This window comes from Xenopus laevis, chromosome 2S (genome assembly GCF_017654675.1).
Source record: "Xenopus laevis strain J_2021 chromosome 2S, Xenopus_laevis_v10.1, whole genome shotgun sequence".
Classification (NCBI taxonomy): Eukaryota; Metazoa; Chordata; class Amphibia; order Anura; family Pipidae; genus Xenopus; species Xenopus laevis.
This window is the reverse complement of record NC_054374.1, coordinates 150,461,869-150,481,235: the sequence shown is the minus strand read 5'-3', so window position 1 is coordinate 150,481,235 and position 19,367 is coordinate 150,461,869. Positions and strand designations below refer to the sequence as shown.

Here is a 19,367-nt window from a genome sequence, read left to right as displayed (position 1 = left end):
TGCTTTCAAATGCTAACATGGGGTATGCAATTCTCACACTTGCTCAGAGATGCAATAAAGTTCACCTTCAAAGCAAGGTATCACTCCAACTTGAGCTCAGCAGTAAAGAGTGACTGAAGCTTATCAGAGCACAAGTCACATGACTAAGGGGACCTGAGAACTAGGAACATGTCTAGCCCCATGACAAATGTCAACATTAAATATAAAAAAATATATTTGCTCTTTTAAAAAACCGATTTCAATGCAAGATTATGCTGGATGAGTGCTATTAACAGGCATGAAAACTTGTTTTCCCAACTACATGGTCATCGGAAGCTGAAAAACCTTCCTCCAGCTGATCAGTGTTTGATAGCTTCACTGAAATTAGTAAAGAAGCATACTGATAGGCTGGAGTTGGGAAATGCAATTGCATGGAAGAAGAGGTTGTTGTTGGTTTATTTGCCTAAAAGGTAATCTTGTGAGCTTTGTGGCAATTTTCTCAAATTACCTCAAAATGCCATGTGTCTTAAAGGAGAACTAAAGGTAACTAAAGAAGTAGGTAGAAATGTTGTACATTATGTTTTGTGCTTCTGTACCAGCCCAAGGCAACCACAGCCCTTTAGCAGTAAAGATCTGTGTCTCCAAAGATGCCACAGTAGCTCCCCATCTTCTTTTCTGCTGATTCACTGCACATGCTCTGTGCTGCTGTCACTGAGCTTAGGGACCCACTCACAATATACAGTACACATAGAATAGAAATGTCACAATATAAGGCTGATTAGTAATTAATACAGATAATTACTACATGGCAGCACAGAAACCAGTGCAATTAGCATCAGAATTTAATAATCAGCCCTGTAGCATCAGCTTAAATTACAGGCCAGCCTCTAAGAATAGTCGCCGGCGTCTAAGAATGGTCGCCAGTGTCCAACAATAGTCTCCAAGAATATTCACCAGTGTCCAAGAATGGTCGCCGGCATCCAAAAACGAGACTCCAGTACCTCCAATGGGAGCAGAAACCCTCAATTTTTTGATTGAAACTTACCAGAAGCTGCTGCATTTCTCACCCTAGGCTTATACTCGAGTCAATAAGCTTTCCCAGTTTTTGGAGGTAAAATTAGGTACCTCGGTTTATACTCGTTACGGCTTATACTCGAGTATATACGGTAAAGGCAAAGCCTGAGGATGGTGTGCTTCATATCCTATTATTCAAGAGTACGAAGTAGTGACAGTGAATATAACATAATATTATTTATGTGCAAGAAATTATTTCAAAGTCACTTTATGTCAGTAGATTTGTCCCCAACCACTTTCTTTCTAAGATCCATTCATGGACAATAATGTTATGAATGCAGGTTACACAAAATATTGCCATTGTATGGGATAACCACACTGATCATAAACTGCCCACTAACATAAGACACAATATGTATGCCTAGGCCAATGGTTGTTTTAATGCTGAGGAAGGATGCCAGTAACAGTGAGTATAATATGATGCTTTGCATTTGCAGGATTTCCCTGGGTGGAAAGAAAACTTTTGTGTAAGTACAGTCATTTATTCTTCTTCTTTAGACTTCACAGATGACTTTTACACTAAGGCTAGGGCCAGACAGGCTGAAACTAGCCTGCTGAAATCTAGCAGTGTCCACTAGCCTTGTGTTGGTTTCGGTGAGAACACACTCAACAGATTTTGGTGAAGAAAAGTGAGACCTTGCAATTTGTTCCAAAATCCACCAAGTAAATTTGTGCCGGAGCCAACACAAGGCTTCTGGGCATGAAACAAGAAGAGGACACAGCTAGCGGTCAGGGGATGAAATCAGCCTGTGGATTTTAGCAGGTTGATTTCAGCCCCGTCTGGCACTAGCCCAAGCCCTGTTTTTCCAGGGTCAGTTTAAAGACCATAATATTTTATTTTTTTTTGTATTTAAAATTTTTATTTTCAAATATCAGCATATAGCAAATATTGGCACATAGCAAAACTCAGAATCTGCAGGTACTGGACAATCCCCAGGCTGCAGTAGTATTGTGGCACATGGGTACATAACATGTATTCCTGAGTTGCATAATAGAGTAGCCCAAGTAGCTGACAAGAAAATTATACAAAAATAAAAGAAAAAGAAATAGAAAAAGGAGTAAGAGAAAAGAAATAATCAAAAGAAAACCAAAAACTAAGTAAACATTTGCCTATAACACTTGTGAGTACTGTCGACATTTCTGCACTAACTGGTACAGCATTGGGTCAAGGAAATTTAGGGATTCAGGGGTTGGGAGCAGTCTGTAGCCGGAAGAGTGAGCCCATACACAGGAGATCTGCACGCCAGTGTATCCAAAATGAACCGCTCTGGCCGTGGCTTGCAGGCACTTCAGGGGATAGAGAGACGAACTTCAACGGACAACATGGTAATCACGTGACGGGATTCCCCTGAGTCAGAGTGGGAGGACATGCAAGAGAAGTTAGGTTGAGGAAATATTTCGGTATGATAACCAGGGGGACCAGCCTTTGTGGAAAGATTTCTGCGCACCATTTGTGTAGCTAGTTAATATCTCCAGAATGAGGACATTATCCAGCCTCCTTTTAACCTCAGGAAAGTCCAAGATGGGGGACTTCCAGGCTGCAGCGATGACCTGCTTGGAGGCAGAGAAGATATGTGTTATCGGTTTCCTGGTGAATTTGTTCATTCTTGGGATTCGCTTGTTGATCAATGCTTCCCCCGGATCCTTCTTAAGTGAAAGCCCTGTCACATTTGTAATCATCGTGTATATTCGTATCCAGAATCGGACTGCTTTGGGGCATTCCCACCATATATGTAGAAACGAACCGTGGTGGCCAAAGCTCCGAAAGCACAGGGGGGAGCAAGCAGGGTACCACTTTGCCAATTTAGAGGGGACCATGTACCATTGGTGTAGTACCTTCTGGGAGGTTTCCTAAATGGAAATATTCACCGAGCAGTGTATATTGTCTTTAATGAAATCAGACCATTGATCTGCCTCCATGCAGATATGCAAGTCTTTCTCCCATAGTTGAATAAATCTTAAGTCCTTGATAGGAGCCAGGTGGATCAAGTGATCATATATAGTAGAGAGTGCCTTCTCCCGTGGGAGTATTTGTAAGCACATTTTCTCAAACATGGTGGTGTTAGGAAATTTCTTGTCAGACCAAAGGGAAGATATGTAGCTTCTGATTTGCAGGTATCTATAATATTCGAACAAACGGTTTGATATGCGCTTCCGTTTAAAAAATAAAAATAAATACACCAACTTTCAGTATCCCCCAGTTGTCCCAAAGTTTCCCTATAGTCCACCAGGGTCCGGAGCCGAAGATGGTAACCCAGAAACCGCTTCCACAGCTGGCGATCGCTTCTAAGCTTTAAAACAAAGAAGAAACAAAAACCGCACCAATGTGAAAAACTTTTAAAGCCGGTATCAAGGCCCTGCTCTGGTTACTACTTACAGGATTTCCCGGACACGGCTTGCACACAAGAACAGATCTGCGGTGAGGTAAGTCTCAGCTTGTCCTCCTATGCGATGCCGCTGGTGTACTTCACAATTCCACGGTCCTATGCGCTAGCTATCTCTGCGATTCTGTTCCTGAGCATTCAAGTTGATTCATATCCCACAGTCTTGGCGTCCTCTCATACACTTCCCAGGTCAGTCAGGGTCAGGCACTCACGAGTTGATCAGAGGATTGGGAATGCCTTGTGCTGGGAGATTATGTAAGCAACGAAGGGATACTCAAATAGTTGAAGGTAATTTATTTAGAACATAATAGTCACTTACACTTAAGAATACTCTGCCTAACGCGTTTCGTGAGTCAATCACTTCATCAGAGGCTAAAATTTACTCTACTCGGTCGCTCCTTTATGACCTGCCTAATTGGCATAATTGGTTACCTCATCTCACCTGCAAACGAATTTCGTTCAGGGAGAAGGTAAAACAGGAACATATATTTTCAATAATACATTTAAAAATTTAAATACAGTTTACATAGTTAAAAATGCAGATTTTCAAGATAAAACTTTTATAAATATTAATAACAATTCACTCAAATAAAACAATTTATATCGAGATCTATGTTTAAACCCATTGGTTGTAGTGTTTTTAAGGATATTATCCATCTAGTTTCTTCTTGTGATATAATTTGAGTATTGTCACCACCTCTCCAAGATTTTTTCTTATGTGCAATTCCCATAAATTTTAATTCACTAGGGTCACTGTTGTGATGTAGGGAGAAATGTTCTGATACGCTATGTGTTTTTAATCCTTTTTTTATGTTTCTGATGTGTTCCGCTATTCTTAACTTTAGTTTCCTGGTAGTTCTTCCAACATATTGTTTTTTGCACGGGCATTCCAATAAATATACAACATTAACTGAATCGCATGTTATTAGTTGGTTAATTTTGTATTGCTTATCTGTCTGATTGGATTTAAAATTTTCCCCATTTCTTGCATTGCTCCTTAGCGTCTTACAGGCAATGCAATGCATACACTTAAAAAAACCTTTGTTTTTACCCAGCCAGGTGGGGTTGGTTTTCTCTTTCCTCAGATAACTCGGGGCCAGTGATTGTCGTAATGTATTTGGTCGAGTAAAAACCATCGATGGTCGTTCCCCAATTTCCCCCCGCAAATCCTTATCCATTTGTAAGATGTGCCAATGTTTTTTGAAAATATTAGTGAGCTTGTATCCCCCCCTTACTAAATTTGGTGATAAAGGGTACACATTTCGAATCTTTTTCTCTGATTTTTGTCCCCAAAAGTGTTGACCTATCAATTTCATCTACTGCTTTTATTTATTCCTCTATCAATTTCGGATCATATCCTTTTTCTAAAAAATCAGTTCTCATAAGCTCGCAATTTTGTTTATAATCAAGTGGGTCCGAACAATTTCTTTTTATCCTGCCAAATTGGCCCCTCGGTATATTATTTAACCATTTCTTGTGGTGTCCACTATCGTATGGTATATAACCATTACAGTCTGTTTCTTTTTTAAACAGACGTGTTTTTAGACCCTCTTTTGTAGTATAGATGTTTAGATCCAGAAAATTGATAGATGTTTTGCTGTATTCATAGGTGAATTTTAGATTAAAAGTATTGTTATTTATATTTTGTATAAATGTTTTAAGGAGTTCCTCACTACCTTTCCAAATGATGATACAGTCATCGATATAGCGCCTCCAGGTGATTAGGTTGGTCTTAATTCGTAACATCGGTTCTATAATAATTTTCTCCCAGTACCCCATAAAAAGATTTGCATAGCTCGGGGCGAACTTACTTCCCATAGCTGTGCCGTTACCCTGGAGATAGTACTCCCCTTCATACCAGAAATAGTTATTTTGAAGTATGAATCGAATGCCCTCTATGATGAATTCTCTTTGGGGGGCTAGAATAAGGCTATCATTCAATAGAAAATGTGTGACTGCTTCTATGCCCTGATCATGGTTAATACAGGTGTATAATGATGAGACATCGCAAGTTACGAGAAAATAATCCTCACACCATGTCTCTTTCTCTATAAAGTTTATGGTGTCCTTTGTATCTTTAATATAGGACGGTAATGTACCCACATATTTCTGTAAAAAATTGTCAATGTATTTGGATAAATTACTGGTTAGTGACCCAATCCCTGAAATAATTGGTCTCCCAGGGGGGTTTTGTAAATCTTTATGGATTTTTGGTAAAATATAAATAACAGGAATTTTGGGATATAGAATTTTTAGAAAATCTTTTTCTTTATTATTGATAATGTCCTGAGAGAATGCGTTATCAATTAAACTAAAAAGACTCTGTTTAATGCTTAAAGTCGGATCCCCTTTAAGTTTTTTGTATGTTGCTGTATTGCTTAGTTGTCGCACTACTTCTGTTGTATATTGTTGTATAAATAGTGACCCTAGTGAATTAATGGGAAAATTTATGGGAATTGCACATAAGAAAAAATCTTGGAGAGGTGGTGACAATACTCAAATTATATCACAAGAAGAAACTAGATGGATAATATCCTTAAAAACACTACAACCAATGGGTTTAAACATAGATCTCGATATAAATTGTTTTATTTGAGTGAATTGTTATTAATATTTATAAAAGTTTTATCTTGAAAATCTGCATTTTTAACTATGTAAACTGTATTTAAATTTTTAAATGTATTATTGAAAATATATGTTCCTGTTTTACCTTCTCCCTGAACGAAATTCGTTTGCAGGTGAGATGAGGTAACCAATTATGCCAATTAGGCAGGTCATAAAGGAGCGACCGAGTAGAGTAAATTTTAGCCTCTGATGAAGTGATTGACTCACGAAACGCGTTAGGCAGAGTATTCTTAAGTGTAAGTGACTATTATGTTCTAAATAAATTACCTTCAACTATTTGAGTATCCCTTCGTTGCTTACATAATCTCCCAGCACAAGGCATTCCCAATCCTCTGATCAACTCGTGAGTGCCTGACCCTGACTGACCTGGGAAGTGTATGAGAGGACGCCAAGACTGTGGGATATGAATCAACTTGAATGCTCAGGAACAGAATCGCAGAGATAGCTAGCGCATAGGACCGTGGAATTGTGAAGTACACCAGCGGCATCGCATAGGAGGACAAGCTGAGACTTACCTCACCGCAGATCTGTTCTTGTGTGCAAGCCGTGTCCGGGAAATCCTGTAAGTAGTAACCAGAGCAGGGCCTTGATACCGGCTTTAAAAGTTTTTCACATTGGTGCGGTTTTTGTTTCTTCTTTGTTTTAAAGCTTAGAAGCGATCGCCAGCTGTGGAAGCGGTTTCTGGGTTACCATCTTCGGCTCCGGACCCTGGTGGACTATAGGGAAACTTTGGGACAACTGGGGGATACTGAAAGTTGGTGTATTTATTTTTATTTTTTAAACGGAAGCGCATATCAAACCGTTTGTTCTAATTTCTTTTTTTGGGGTGGAATCCCTTTGTATTTTGCGCATCCGAAGTTTACTACATTTTTGCGCAAGATTTAAACCATTGTCTATTATCTATAATATTCGCTCTAATGGGCATTGTAAGAGTCTTGTAGCTGTTGCCACGACAATAGTTTGTTGGTTTTGGTCAAAGCATGTATGTTGTGGAGATTGTTTTGTGTCCACCACTGAAAAGACCCTTTCTTAGCCCCCGGAGAGAACTCCGTGTTGAGGTTAAAGTTGACTACCGGTTTATGGGAGGAAGACAATTTGTGTGTATGGGGGATAGACTTCCAGACTCTCAAGGAATGTGAGATGACAGGATTGTAGCTGCCTCTCTTGGCGGGAGGTTAAGACCACAGCAGGTTGTGTAAGGATCCCACAGGGAGGGTATCTTGCTTAATGGTTGCCCATATTGGGTTGTCTGGGGAGTCATGCCAATGGAGCATCTGACAGACTTGGGCAGCAGTATAATATTTCTTCAGGTCCGGGATACCCAGCCCTCCTTTAGAGCGGTGTCTAGTTGCTGTTGAAAATTTTAACCGTGCTCTTTTACCGTCCCACACAAATTTATTCATCTGCTTTTGTAGAGAGCTTAACATTCCCGTAGGAGGGGAAACCGGGAGGGTCCTGAACAGATACAGTAGGTGAGGCAAGGCTGACATTTTGAGGGCATTGATTCTACCCATCCAGGATAGCTTGAGATTGCTCCATGACCGTAGTAGGTGTAGTATCTAAAATGTTGTTGTAATTAGCCTGTGAGAGTGAATCATAGTCCCGGTGTAATTCCACTCCAAGATATTTTAGCTTGTGCGGTTGCCATTGGAGTTGGAAGTTAATTTCAAGTAGCTTTATCAAACTGGGGGGAAGATTGATATTTAAGGCTTCTGTTTTGTTGGCATTCACTTTGAGACCAGAAACTATCGCAAAAGACTGTAGTAAATCGTACAGGAACGGGAGAGATGTCATTGGCTTAGAGATGGAAAGCAAGATATGATCAGCATACAGTACACATTTATAATTAATTTCTCCCACTCTGACTCCGGAAATTTGGGGGTGTGCTCTAATTGAAATCGCGAGAGGTTCGATGGCAAGGGCAAACAGGAGGGGGGACAATGGGCACCCCTGCCGTGTGCCCCGGCCTATTGAAAATTTAGATGAGAGGAAGCCCATATGCTGAACCTGCGCTGTAGGAGTATCATAGAGAGCCAGGATTACATTGAGGAAGGGCTCTGGGAAATCATACTGTGAGAGGGTTTCAAAAGCTTTCTCCAGATCTAAAGAGAGGAGCATGGAGGGTATATCATTAGATTTAGCTATGTGTAAGATGTTAATTAATCTGCGGGTGTTATCAGTCACCTGTCGTTTCGGGATAAAACCTGACTGATCTTTGTGGATTAGTTGGCCTAGGAAAAGGTTTAATCTTGTGGCCATAATTTTTGCTAACAATTTAATGTCCAGGTTCAAAATTGAGATGGGCCTAAAATTTTTGCAATTGGAGTGGTCCTTATCTGATTTGGGAATTACTGCAATGTGTGAGGCCAGAGATTCAGAGTGGAATTTGTGGAGGCCAAGTTGAATATCATTGAACAGTTTGAGTAATCTCGGGATCAGGAGGGGGCCAAATGTTTTATAATATTTTCCGATGAGGCCATCCGGACCTGGGGATTTTTTTATTTTCAGCGTTTTTATTGCCATTAAAATCTCTTGTGAATCGATGGGGGATTTTAGGGACTCTTTCTGGGTTTGTGAGAGAGAGGGGATATCTAGGTTCCCTAAAAAGGAATCTATATTCTCTTCCTTTAAGGTATATGTTTGATAAAGGGATTGATAAAAGGAGCTAAATTCTTCAACTATTTTTACTGGATTAGCCGTCAAGAGGCCCTTGCTATTTCTAATCTGGGTAAAAGGGGATTGTTAAAACTTGTTAGACAATCTACGAGCTAGCATGGTGTCAGCTTTGTTGGCCTTATGGAAAAATTTTTGTTTCACCCATTTTCTGACATCCTTTTCGGTGAGTAAGAGGTTTATTTCAGTGCGTAGCAGGTCAACCTGTTTTCTGAGTGGGCCATCGTGAGGGGTGAGTTTGAGCAGGTCCTCTTTGGTTTGCAAAAGAAGGGAGAGGTCAGATAGTTTTTTGTTTTGCCTTTGTCAATCTCGCCTTCATGTATAAAGATGCCTCTAATGTAGGCTTTGTGGGCAGACCATAATGTGGGGCTGATAACTTCAGAGGTGTCATTAATTAGGAAATACTGTTTCAATTCGTTTTCTATAGTATCTTTTATTTGGGGGTCAGACAGCATACTGTCGTCAAGTCTCCAGAGGTAAGTAGAGGGTCTATCCACTAGATTGGAAATATGCAAAGTTACTAGGGAGTGATCAGACCAAACACAAGTACGGATGTTAGACTGGGCGATTTGAGGCAGTAACTTTTGGTCCAGGACAAACATATCTATTCTGGAATTAGAATTATGGGGAGGGGAGAAATAAGTGTAGTCTTTGAGTTGGGGATGGCATTCTAGCCAGACATCCACAAGTCTATTTTTTTCTAGTAATTTTGCAAAGTATTGCGGTTTCCTGGATTTAGCAGTTTGTGAGGTAGCAGTAGTTTGTCTGTCATTAATGGGGTTCACAACTTCGTTAAAGTCCCCTCCAAGTAAAATTGGGCCGCTACTGAATTCCTCTAAGAGGGGGAAAAATTTGTTGTAAAAAGTTTTTTGGTTATCATTTGGGCCATACACCACTGCCAGCGTTACTAAAGAATCCTGTATGTAACCGTTAAGGATTAAATATCTCCCTTCTAGATCTGCTTTGGCCGAGTCTAAACGGAAATTAATTCTATTATGGACACATATGGCAACCCCCCCATGTTTACTCTCCGAAGAGGCTTACACCTTACGATAAGCATGGTGAAAGTATTTTGGAAAGGAAGCTCTAGAGAAATGAGTCTCCTGTATGAAAATTAGGTCCGCTTTCATTTGGTTATACTGTCTGAAGGCTTTAGACCGTTTTAGTGGGGAGTTGAATCCCTTTACGTTATGAGATACACATAATAATGCCATTTTTGTATCAAGACAATAGATAGAAAGTGCAGTAAAATATAAGTACTCTTCTCCATATTGTGTAGTAAAACAATAACTGTGCAAACATCAACATAACACTGTACAAAAGGCACTGTAGGTAGGAGTGCCGACATTAGTAAACAGGGCTTACTGGCAAGCCAGTAATGGTGACAAGTAGGCCTGTTTGTGGGGGGGGCACTGACCAGACGGCCCCAGAATGGTATAATAGAGGAGAGGTATTACCCATAATAGGAGTCACTCAAGTGTCCCGGTTAGGGCTGGTATTCCAGAGGGGGGCAATCGGGTGACGACCAGAGCCTTTAGGTGGGGGTGGAGAATTCCGAGAAGCGGGCTGGGGGTCTGCTAATTGCAAGCGGTGGAGAAGCTGCATGCCATCTTGTGGGTTGGTGACGGTGTGCTGTCGGTTTTGTAATGTAAAAGTTAGTTCAATGGGTAACCCCATCTGTACCTGATCCGGTGAGTGATCAAAAGGGTAGTAATAGGATTCATCAACTTTCTCCACTGGATCGTGGCAGCAGCAAGATCGGCATAGATTGAATATTTGTGGCCTTTGTATTCCAAGTGCGTAGCGGCTCTGGAGGCCATCATGACCGCCTCTTTGGAGGTAAAATAATGCATCCTGGCGATGATATCTTTTGGTGGGGCCCCTTGTTGTCTGGGTCCTAGGGCTCTATGCACCCTATCCAGGATGAGGTGGTCCGGAGAAACGTCTGGAAGAAGTTCCGTGAGGAGCTGTGGGATTTCAAGGTGCAGGTCCTGGACCGTGTCTGGGAGGCCTCTGATTCTTATATTATTCCTCCGTGTCCTCCATTTGGTCTTGGAGGTCCAGCAGTTGTTGCTGGAGTTTGGCGATTTGCAGATCATGGGAGTTGACTGTGATCAGGACCTCATCAACCTTGTCTTCCACTGCCACCGTTCTGTTACTGAGGTCGCGCAGTTCCTGCGTCACGTGGTCCGTGATCTTGTTGGCGACCGCTGATAACTCGGTATGCAATAGTTGTTTGAATCTGGAAATCAATACTGCGTCCCCAGAGTAGGCCGTGGAAGTCTCCGGTTCCGATTCCACTTGGTCAGATTCCCAGTCTGCCCGAGGGGAGGTCCGAGGAGTGGCAGGTGAATCGTTGGCCATTTTGGTTGCCGTGCCTGCTCGCTGTCTTGGTGTCTGTGTGAGCGATTCGTTGCTCGTAGGAGCCGGTTTTTTTTCAGCTTACCTCCTCTAGTCATAGTCAGGAGAGCTGAGTGGAATATTACAGCCAAAAACTCTGCGGGTAAAATGCTCAACTTATAGCTATTAGGGACCGTCGGTAACGGAGCACTGGAAATCTGCATCTCCTCAGGTCAACGTCATGGCCAAGCCCCCCGACCATAATATTTTTAATGCAAGTTGCAAGTGGTGCTGATACTGCACAAGGTAACATATTATTGTAATTTGCGTATTGCTGGCAGTTTGGGTGTGCAGTGGTGATGTGCTGGTTGACACACACAACTCGCGGGACCCACGGATTTCAGGGTAAAATTTAGGCGACTATTACAGGTATGGGTTGGGTGCAGGTCAGACTGGGGTAGTACACTCCTGCTCTGCTCTAGAAGATTCCCTATCTTGAAACCAGAGTTGTGTGCAGAAGTGGTGTACAAAGCAGGAAGATGCAGTTGTCTGTGGATACTACTATAGCAACATTTTATGGGTTAGTTATGGGTGAGGGTTGAGCTTTTGTAAAAAAGAAAAGGGGATGAAGAAATGTCTAAAATTCAGCACAAAGAAGAAGGGCTCCTAGTTTAATGATTTCTCTGATGTAATTTGCAGATATGAGTTAGACACAACCACATTCAGACATAGAGAGAAGCGCACAACAAGCAGAATGACCACAATTTAGATTTATTCAGTGCAGCATGTTTCAGCCACACAGGGCCCTTTATTAAAAAAGCAGACTAGTTTTCAAAAATCACTTAAACCACCCTCAAATTAATGTGAACAGTACCCCAGCCTATTTGAACTCTGTCTCCGTCTCAATGCAAAATCGCAGTAACCCATATAAATTGTTAAAATAATCTGTGAATTATACATTATGACTTTTATTTTTCCTAGGGTTGCTATGGAGGTCCTGTATCAGTGGTAAGTGTTGTTTATAGTATTCCACGTAGCCCCCCCCCCCGCCTAGAATCTGTGTCATTGCATTAGATGCGTCAAAATGAGTACAATCGTAAGTGGCCATTTTTACTAATCAGATGAGAACAAGAAAGAGAAAGAACTGACCCATGTATTTGCACCCTCCCTTCAAAGCATGTCCACAAGTTCGTATTTATACACCATAAAACTTAACTTTTATTACTGACAAATAAGATAAAAAAGTCCAGTAATAATTAAAACATGGTTAGGACCGGGGAGACGGATTAACTAGGGGTAGTGGGCTGGTGGTACGGATAAGTGGTAAATGTATGCTAGTGGAGGTCACCCCAAAACACTCTGTTTAAACACTATTCAGTTATAAATATGGGGGTAATAGGGGTAGTAGACTACATGCAACGTTTTATAACACAGATCGCCCCCTCAGAAGCACATAACCCAAAGGGTAAGTGGGGCCTAAATCGGTGGGGTTGTGTAAGTCACTCACTTAGTTAGCACCCCCGATGTGCACAACATTAGTATTCTAGAGCTTGCGTCTCTATTTGAACAACCACCGTTGTGCAGCCCTTGGTCAGCCAACCCATTCACCCACAGCACAACCCTCCCAATTGACGCATATCTGCTCTGATATGAGCGTTGAAGCTTCCACCTGAAGCAGTAACTTGTAAACCAACCCCTTCACCCACAGCGTAGCCCCCCCAAATTGGCAAAGCTGCCTTAAGTTACAAGAAGGTGGTGGTTGCAGAGAGTTGTAGTTGCAAGGCACTCAATTAATTTAAAGTTGGTTAGGCAGGGCGCCGGAACGGACGAAAATAAGGGGCTGACACCACATACTAGGAGGGTATGGTGTGGTGGGTGAAGGGGTTGGTATGGAAGTGGTTTTTACAGGCATTTCCCACTAATTTTGCATAGCAGTAGGCAACCGGCAACTACAACTCTCTGCATAGCAGTAAGCAATCTGCAACTACAACTCTCTGCAACTGCCACCTTCTCGTAACTTAAGGCAACTTTTGCCAATTGTAACTTAAGGCAGCTTTGCCAATTTGGGGGGGCTACTCTGTGGGTGAAGGGGTTGGTTTACAAGGTACTGCTTCAAGTGGAAGCTTCAACGCTCATATCAGAGCAGATATCCGCCAATTGGGAGGGTTGTGCTGTGGGAGGGTTGTGCTGAAGGTGTTGGTATGGAAGTGGTTTTTACAGGCATTTCCCACTAATTTTGCAGAGCAGTACTCAACCTGCAACTACAACTCTCTGCAACCGCCACCTTCTTGTAACTTAAGGCAGCTTTTGCCAATTGTAACTTAAGGCAACTTTTGCCAATTATAACTTAAGGCAGCTTTGCCAATTTGGGGGGGCTACGCTGTGGGTGAAGGGGTTGGTTTACAAGGTACTGCTTCAGATGGAAGCTTCAACGCTCATATCAGAGCAGATATCTGTCAATTGGGAGGGTTGTGCTGTGGGTGAAGGGGTTGGCTGACCAAGGGCTGCACAACAGGGGTTGTTCCAATAGAGACGCAAGCTCTAGAATTTACTAAGCCTGCCTCTCCAACGATTAGCAGCACCTCTACCCATACTAATGTACACATCGGGGGTGCTAACTAAGTGAGCGACTTACACAACCCCACCGATTTAAGCCCCACTGACCCTTTGGGTTATGTGCTTCTAAGGGGGCGATCTGTGTTGTAAAACATTGCATGTAGTCTACTACCCCTATTACCCACATATTTATGACCGAATAGTGTTTAAACAGAGTGTTTTGGGGTGACCTCCACTAGCTACATTTACCACTTATCCATACCACCAGCCCACTACCCCAAGTTAATCCGTTTCCCCGGTCCTAACCATGTTTTAATTATTACTGGACTTTTTTATCTTATTTGTCAGTAATAAAAGTTACGTTTTAAGGTGTATAAATATGAGCTTGTGGACATGCTTTGATGGGAGGGTGCAAATACATGGGTCAGTTCTTTCTCTTTCTTGTTCTCTTATGAATTACCACTTGACCCTGCACACCATCTTCTGTTTTTCTCATTTGATGGGAGGTGCTCCCCAACTTCTTTTCTACATTTAATTTGTTAATCAGATGCAGGTTGCAGTCGAATTTGCTCATTTGGAATTTGTGTACTTTTTGACATGGGGTATTGAAAAGGCATTAGTGTTTCATTCTTTTGGCACAAGTTGTCTGAACCTGTTGACCCAACCTGCTGTGGGAAGCTTTGAGAATGGCAGTATCTCCAGGCTTCGTTGTGTCCATTTTAGTAGGACCGCACTTGGGTTTCCAGCTTTATGTTTCCCCACCTAACTGCAGCCTACCAAAGTATATATGCCCCAGGGCCCATGCAGTGTTATCTTCCTCGCAGTGGGGGACTTGGTTAAGGCTTGCTAATTGGATTGAATGCATTGGGCTGTAGCAGTATCTTCCGAGAAGTAGGCCAGCAGGGAGGACAGTATGGCTCCTCTTCATTTGGATTTTATGTCAATAAGACACTCTGTGAATTACACCTTATACCATTTATTCTTTCCTAGGATGAAAGGGCATCATTGGTAAGTAATATATATATATATATATATATATTATATATATATATATAGTAGCCTTTAAAGTATTTTCACTTCTTGCTCTTTTTTTATTTTTATCTTAAAGATGTTCACATGTTATAGACCGGCATCTTTGTAACTGGTCTTGATTTTTTTTTTTTAAACTGTTTTTTACTTTTTTAAAAAAAGTATTTGCCTAATTTTTCTGACACTTTTTATCTTGTACATATTGTGTTAAAAACAAGAAAATTCCTGCGAAAACCCTCTCTCTTCCACTTCCTGCTGCCTCCTTTCCCAGGAAGAAAGGAGGCAGATCTTTATATTTTCTTTATTTGTAGCTTTATTCTTTTTCATATATTATTTACTACCTAAAATTTGCAAAGAGAACCTGAATACACACACACAAATGAAATTATGACTGCATTTATTTAAGCAACAAAATCATCCAGTCCAGAGCCCACCAGAGTTCAGTGAGCCCCCATCTCAGTCAAACTGCTCAAAACTGCCATCAGACTATAAGCCCACCCCCCAGGCCTCTCCCCACTTATTATCCTTGGAAGTGGGGAGTTTTTTTCCCAGTTCGAAACTGGCATTTAGTAAAGAGAGACACATTGAGTTCATCCTTTGATGATGTGCCCCTGAAACTCCAATACAAATGAAAAGAGAATGGCAGCATTTCATTATGGTGAACTTTGGCAAGCCCTATTTCAACTCAACATTGTGTAGGGTAAATTATCCCGACACTTCTGTGCCCCTGCCTGGTTCCAGTTAAATATATTAGCAATATTTACCTCTATTTTAAGAGGAGATCCGTAGTCTTTGGTGCAAAGGAGCTTACACGATGATGTCACATGCACCAACATTATTCACAGAGAAAGAGGCGTGTGAGTGAGGAGTTCCACAAATCTTAGTGCTGCTCTGGTGACCCAACGAGGGACAGACTTGGGGATGGAGTGAAGGGTGGATAATAAGCAAACAAACTTGCCTTGAGGGGCTGAAAGAACAAGGAATAAACATGCCTTGGGCTGGGGGAGGATCAGGTTTGAGTTAATAGTCAGTGCAACTGCAGAAATAGTGGTAGTGGTATGTCAGAGAACAGGAGAACTTGCCTAGGTTGGATGTGGAGGAGGAGGAGGAAGCAAACAGCAAGTGCAGGTAGACTTTCCCTTCTAGATTTGATTACTCCATAACCAACACAGACTGTACATTCCTGACTGCACACCTTCCTCCTCCACCACACCCTTCACAAGCAAGCTACACATTCTGCAACAGCCCCCCACCCACTACTTCACTGGCTGCCAGGGCCGGAACTAGGGGTACGCAAAAGAGGCACCTGCCTAGGCCGCAACCATAAGAGGGCGCTTGGCAGGTACCTATTAAGTGTATTCCGCCTACCCCTATTCTGTAGTGCTGTAGCTCCCCTTTCCCTCCTCCTCATTACCCCCTCCCTCCTCCCCTCTCCGTCACTCCCTTCCCCTCTCCGAGTCTCTCCTCCCTCTCCATCATTATCCCCCCTACCCGCTGCTAGTGCGCATGCACACGGGGTAGCAGGCTGGCCAGGTTGCCTAGGGTGCCCGGTCAGCTTGGCCCGTCCCTGCTGGCTGCTGCAATGGCTGCTACCTCCAAACAGACTCCCCCAAGCGCCAGGAAAGTGTGTTCCTTGTTCCCCCCCCCCGGCAAGTTAGTTTGCTCATTATCCACCAAGATAAATACAGTTTGTGGGTAGTGCCCACTACCAAATTCTCTTATTCTTGCACCCATCAGGGGGTATTTTTTTCCAAATGTGGATTTGTCTGCTTGTATAATCTGTATCTCCATTTCCCATCTCACTGCATACAGTATGGTAAGAGATGTAAGGATCTGTAACTTGCAGCAGTTTTACCCTCTTGAACAACTGGGATGGAAGGAATTGGGCAAGAGCAGCAATGTTTCTAAGATACAAGTTTTTACAACCTGCTTTCAAAGATTCATGCTTGCAATGGGTACTAATGAATTTTCAAATAATATCACTTATAAGCAATACTCCATTATATTATCTTAGTATATTAGCAACATAGTGTGGCCTATGCCTGCTGTGGGAGCTGTATAGTTACATAGTTAATTTGGGTTGAAAAAAGTCCATCAAGTTCAACCCCTTCAAATGAAACCCGTCACACACTCACACACTGACCCCTCCATACACTCACATAAACTATATATACTCATATCTATATTAATTGTAGATTTTAGTATCATTATAGCCTTGAATATGATGCTTGTCCAAAGCATGATCCAAGCCTTTTAAAGACATTAATAGAATCAGCAGTGGTCGTAACTAGAGTGCGCCAGGCCCACCTTCAAAAAAAACCTTCAGAAGGGCCCGGCGCACTCCTGTCCCCATCCTCTTGGCCTCTTCCCGTCCCTCCCGCGTCCTGCCTCCACCCACGTTCCTCCCAAGCCCAAGCCCTGTTTTTTCAGGGTCAGTTTAAAGACCATAATATGTTTAATGCAAGTTGCATGGGGTGCTGATACTGCACAGGGTAACGTATTATTGTCATTTGCTTATTGCCTTATTGCTGGCAGTTTGGGTGGACAGTGGTGATGTGCAGGTTGACACAAAACCTGTGGGACCCATGGATTTCCAAGGTTAAATGTTGGCGACCATTAGAGGTTTGGGTTGGGTGCAGGTCAGACTGGGATAGTACACTCATGCTCTAGATGATTCCCTGTCTTGAAACCAGAGTTGTGTGCAGAAGAAGTGTACAAAGCAGGAAGATGCAGGTAAGCAGTTGTGTGTGGGTAGTACTATGGCAACATTTTATGTATTAGGGTTGGGTGAGGGTTGAGCTTTTGTAGACGTGCTGTGTATAGTATTCCACTTAGTCCCCCCCAAAAATTCCAGTGTCATTGCAGGCAGATGCATCAAGTACATGAGTACAATCACAAGTGGGCGTTTTTACAAATCAGATGCAGGCTGCCGTCAAAATTGCTTGATTGGAATTTGTGTACTTTTTGATACGGGGCAGTCGCAGTACATTCCTAGAACTAGGCCAGCAGAGAGTACAGTGGGGCTCCTCTACATTTTGGATTTTATGTCAATAAGACACTCTGTGAATTACACCTTATACCATTTATTCTTTCCTAGGATGAAGAAGAAGAATCATTGGTAAGTAAAAAATATATATAGTAGTATAGTATATATACTCATATCTATATTAATTGTAGATTTTAGTATCACAATAGCCTTGAATATGTGTTTGTCCAAGAAATCATCCGAACCACTCTTAAAGGCATTAACAGAATCAGCCATCACAACATCACCCGGCAGTGCATTCCACAACCTCACTGTCCTGACTGTGAAGAACCCCCTACGTTGCTTCACATGAAAGTTCTCTTCCTAGTCTAAAGGGGTGGCCTCTGGTACGGTGATCCATTTTAAGGGAAAATAGATCTGCTATCTGTCCCTGCCCTCTAATGTACTTATAAAGAGAAATCATTTCCCCTCGCAAGCGTCTTTTCTCCAGATAAAAACCCAACCTTGACAGTCTACCCTCATAATTTAAGTCATTAACAGAATCAGCCATCACAATATCATCCAGCAATGCATTCCACTTCATTTCATTTCATTTTAGCCTTTCAGCTTTGCACCACCTCCACCTCCAGTAAGTGGAAATTACAGTATTTCAGATTGATATTGTCTGTTTGTTCACCTGCCGCTCAGTTGTGAGGTCAGTGACAGTAGCACCCAGAAACAGCACTGATTATTAGTCTTCATTGTTATTGTTATATTATGATTATTTTTGTTATTGATATATATCATTAGAAATCATCAGTATCTCTGTAAGAAAACTCCCACACCAGAGCATCAGTATCACCAGTGGGATGGCAGAAACATTGCAGCTAAATGGGAGAGTGTATATAAATACATTAAATTAATAAATACATTAAATACATTAAATTATTATTAAAAACAGACGTTGCACTCACATTGCTCTGCACTGGCAGTCTGTCTTCTCTTTTATCTCTCTGGGTTTTATCTCTCTTATTGCCATGTTGAGGATCGCAGTATCTCCAGGCTTCGTTGTGTCAATGTTAGTAGGACCGCACTTGCGCTTGCAGCTATATGTTTCCCACCTAGCTGCAGCCTACCAAAGTATTTACCAAAGGACCCATGCAGTTTTATCCTCCTCGCAGTGGGGGGATTATTAAGGCTTGCTAATAGGCTTGAATGTGTTGGGCACTAGCAGTACATTCCTAGAACTAGGACAGTGGAGCTCCTCTACATTTTGGATTTTATGTCAATAAGACACTCTGTGAATTACACCTTATACCATTTATTCTTTCCTAGGATGAAGAAGAAGAATCATTGGTAAGTAAAAAATATATATAGTAGTGTAGCACACCCTTGAGTGTACTTTTGCTGTGTATTAAGGCTGTGTGTGACCAGGCTAACACTTCTTGTAGTGTGCTCCAGACCCCCAGTGTACCCGTGCAACTCCCTGCAACTCCCGGTACCTGGAGTAGATCAATGCAGCAGGATATTCAGCCAGACAAGTCCTTTGCAGTAAATTATAACTGGTTTATTAACAGAGCACCGGCAAGATCATAAGTTACAGCACTTTGATGTTTACGGCAGTTATAGCGTAGCCTCCAACAACAATATTCCCTCCAGGGGGGTAGAAGATGCAACAGACGGAGTAGAAATCAATATAGATCAGTAACAATAGACTTGGGAAATAGTTACCACTCTCACTG

General features: G+C 42.0%; 1 protein-coding gene across 35 annotated transcripts in view; it reads left to right on the top strand.

Annotated features, from left to right (window-relative positions):
• The window catches only part of LOC108709018 (protein mono-ADP-ribosyltransferase PARP4), a 104,014-nt gene that overhangs the window by 48,109 nt on the left and 36,538 nt on the right, over positions 1-19,367 (top strand). For 20 of the 35 annotated variants that reach the window (XR_005965927.1, XM_041584529.1, XM_041584526.1 and 17 more), the window contains exons 31-36: positions 1,491-1,520; positions 12,057-12,083; positions 14,622-14,639; positions 17,758-17,778; positions 18,245-18,274; positions 18,961-18,981. Coding sequence is in view for 34 of the 35 variants with exons in the window: in XM_041584529.1 (XP_041440463.1) it covers positions 1,491-1,520; positions 12,057-12,083; positions 14,622-14,639; positions 17,758-17,778; positions 18,245-18,274; positions 18,961-18,981 (147 nt within the window). In the remaining variant the exon portion in view is untranslated. The remainder of the gene's footprint in view (positions 1-1,490; positions 1,521-12,056; positions 12,084-14,621; positions 14,640-17,757; positions 17,779-18,244; positions 18,275-18,960; positions 18,982-19,367) is intronic. The other 15 variants (XM_041584554.1, XM_041584545.1, XM_041584539.1 and 12 more) reach the window with 3 other exon arrangements.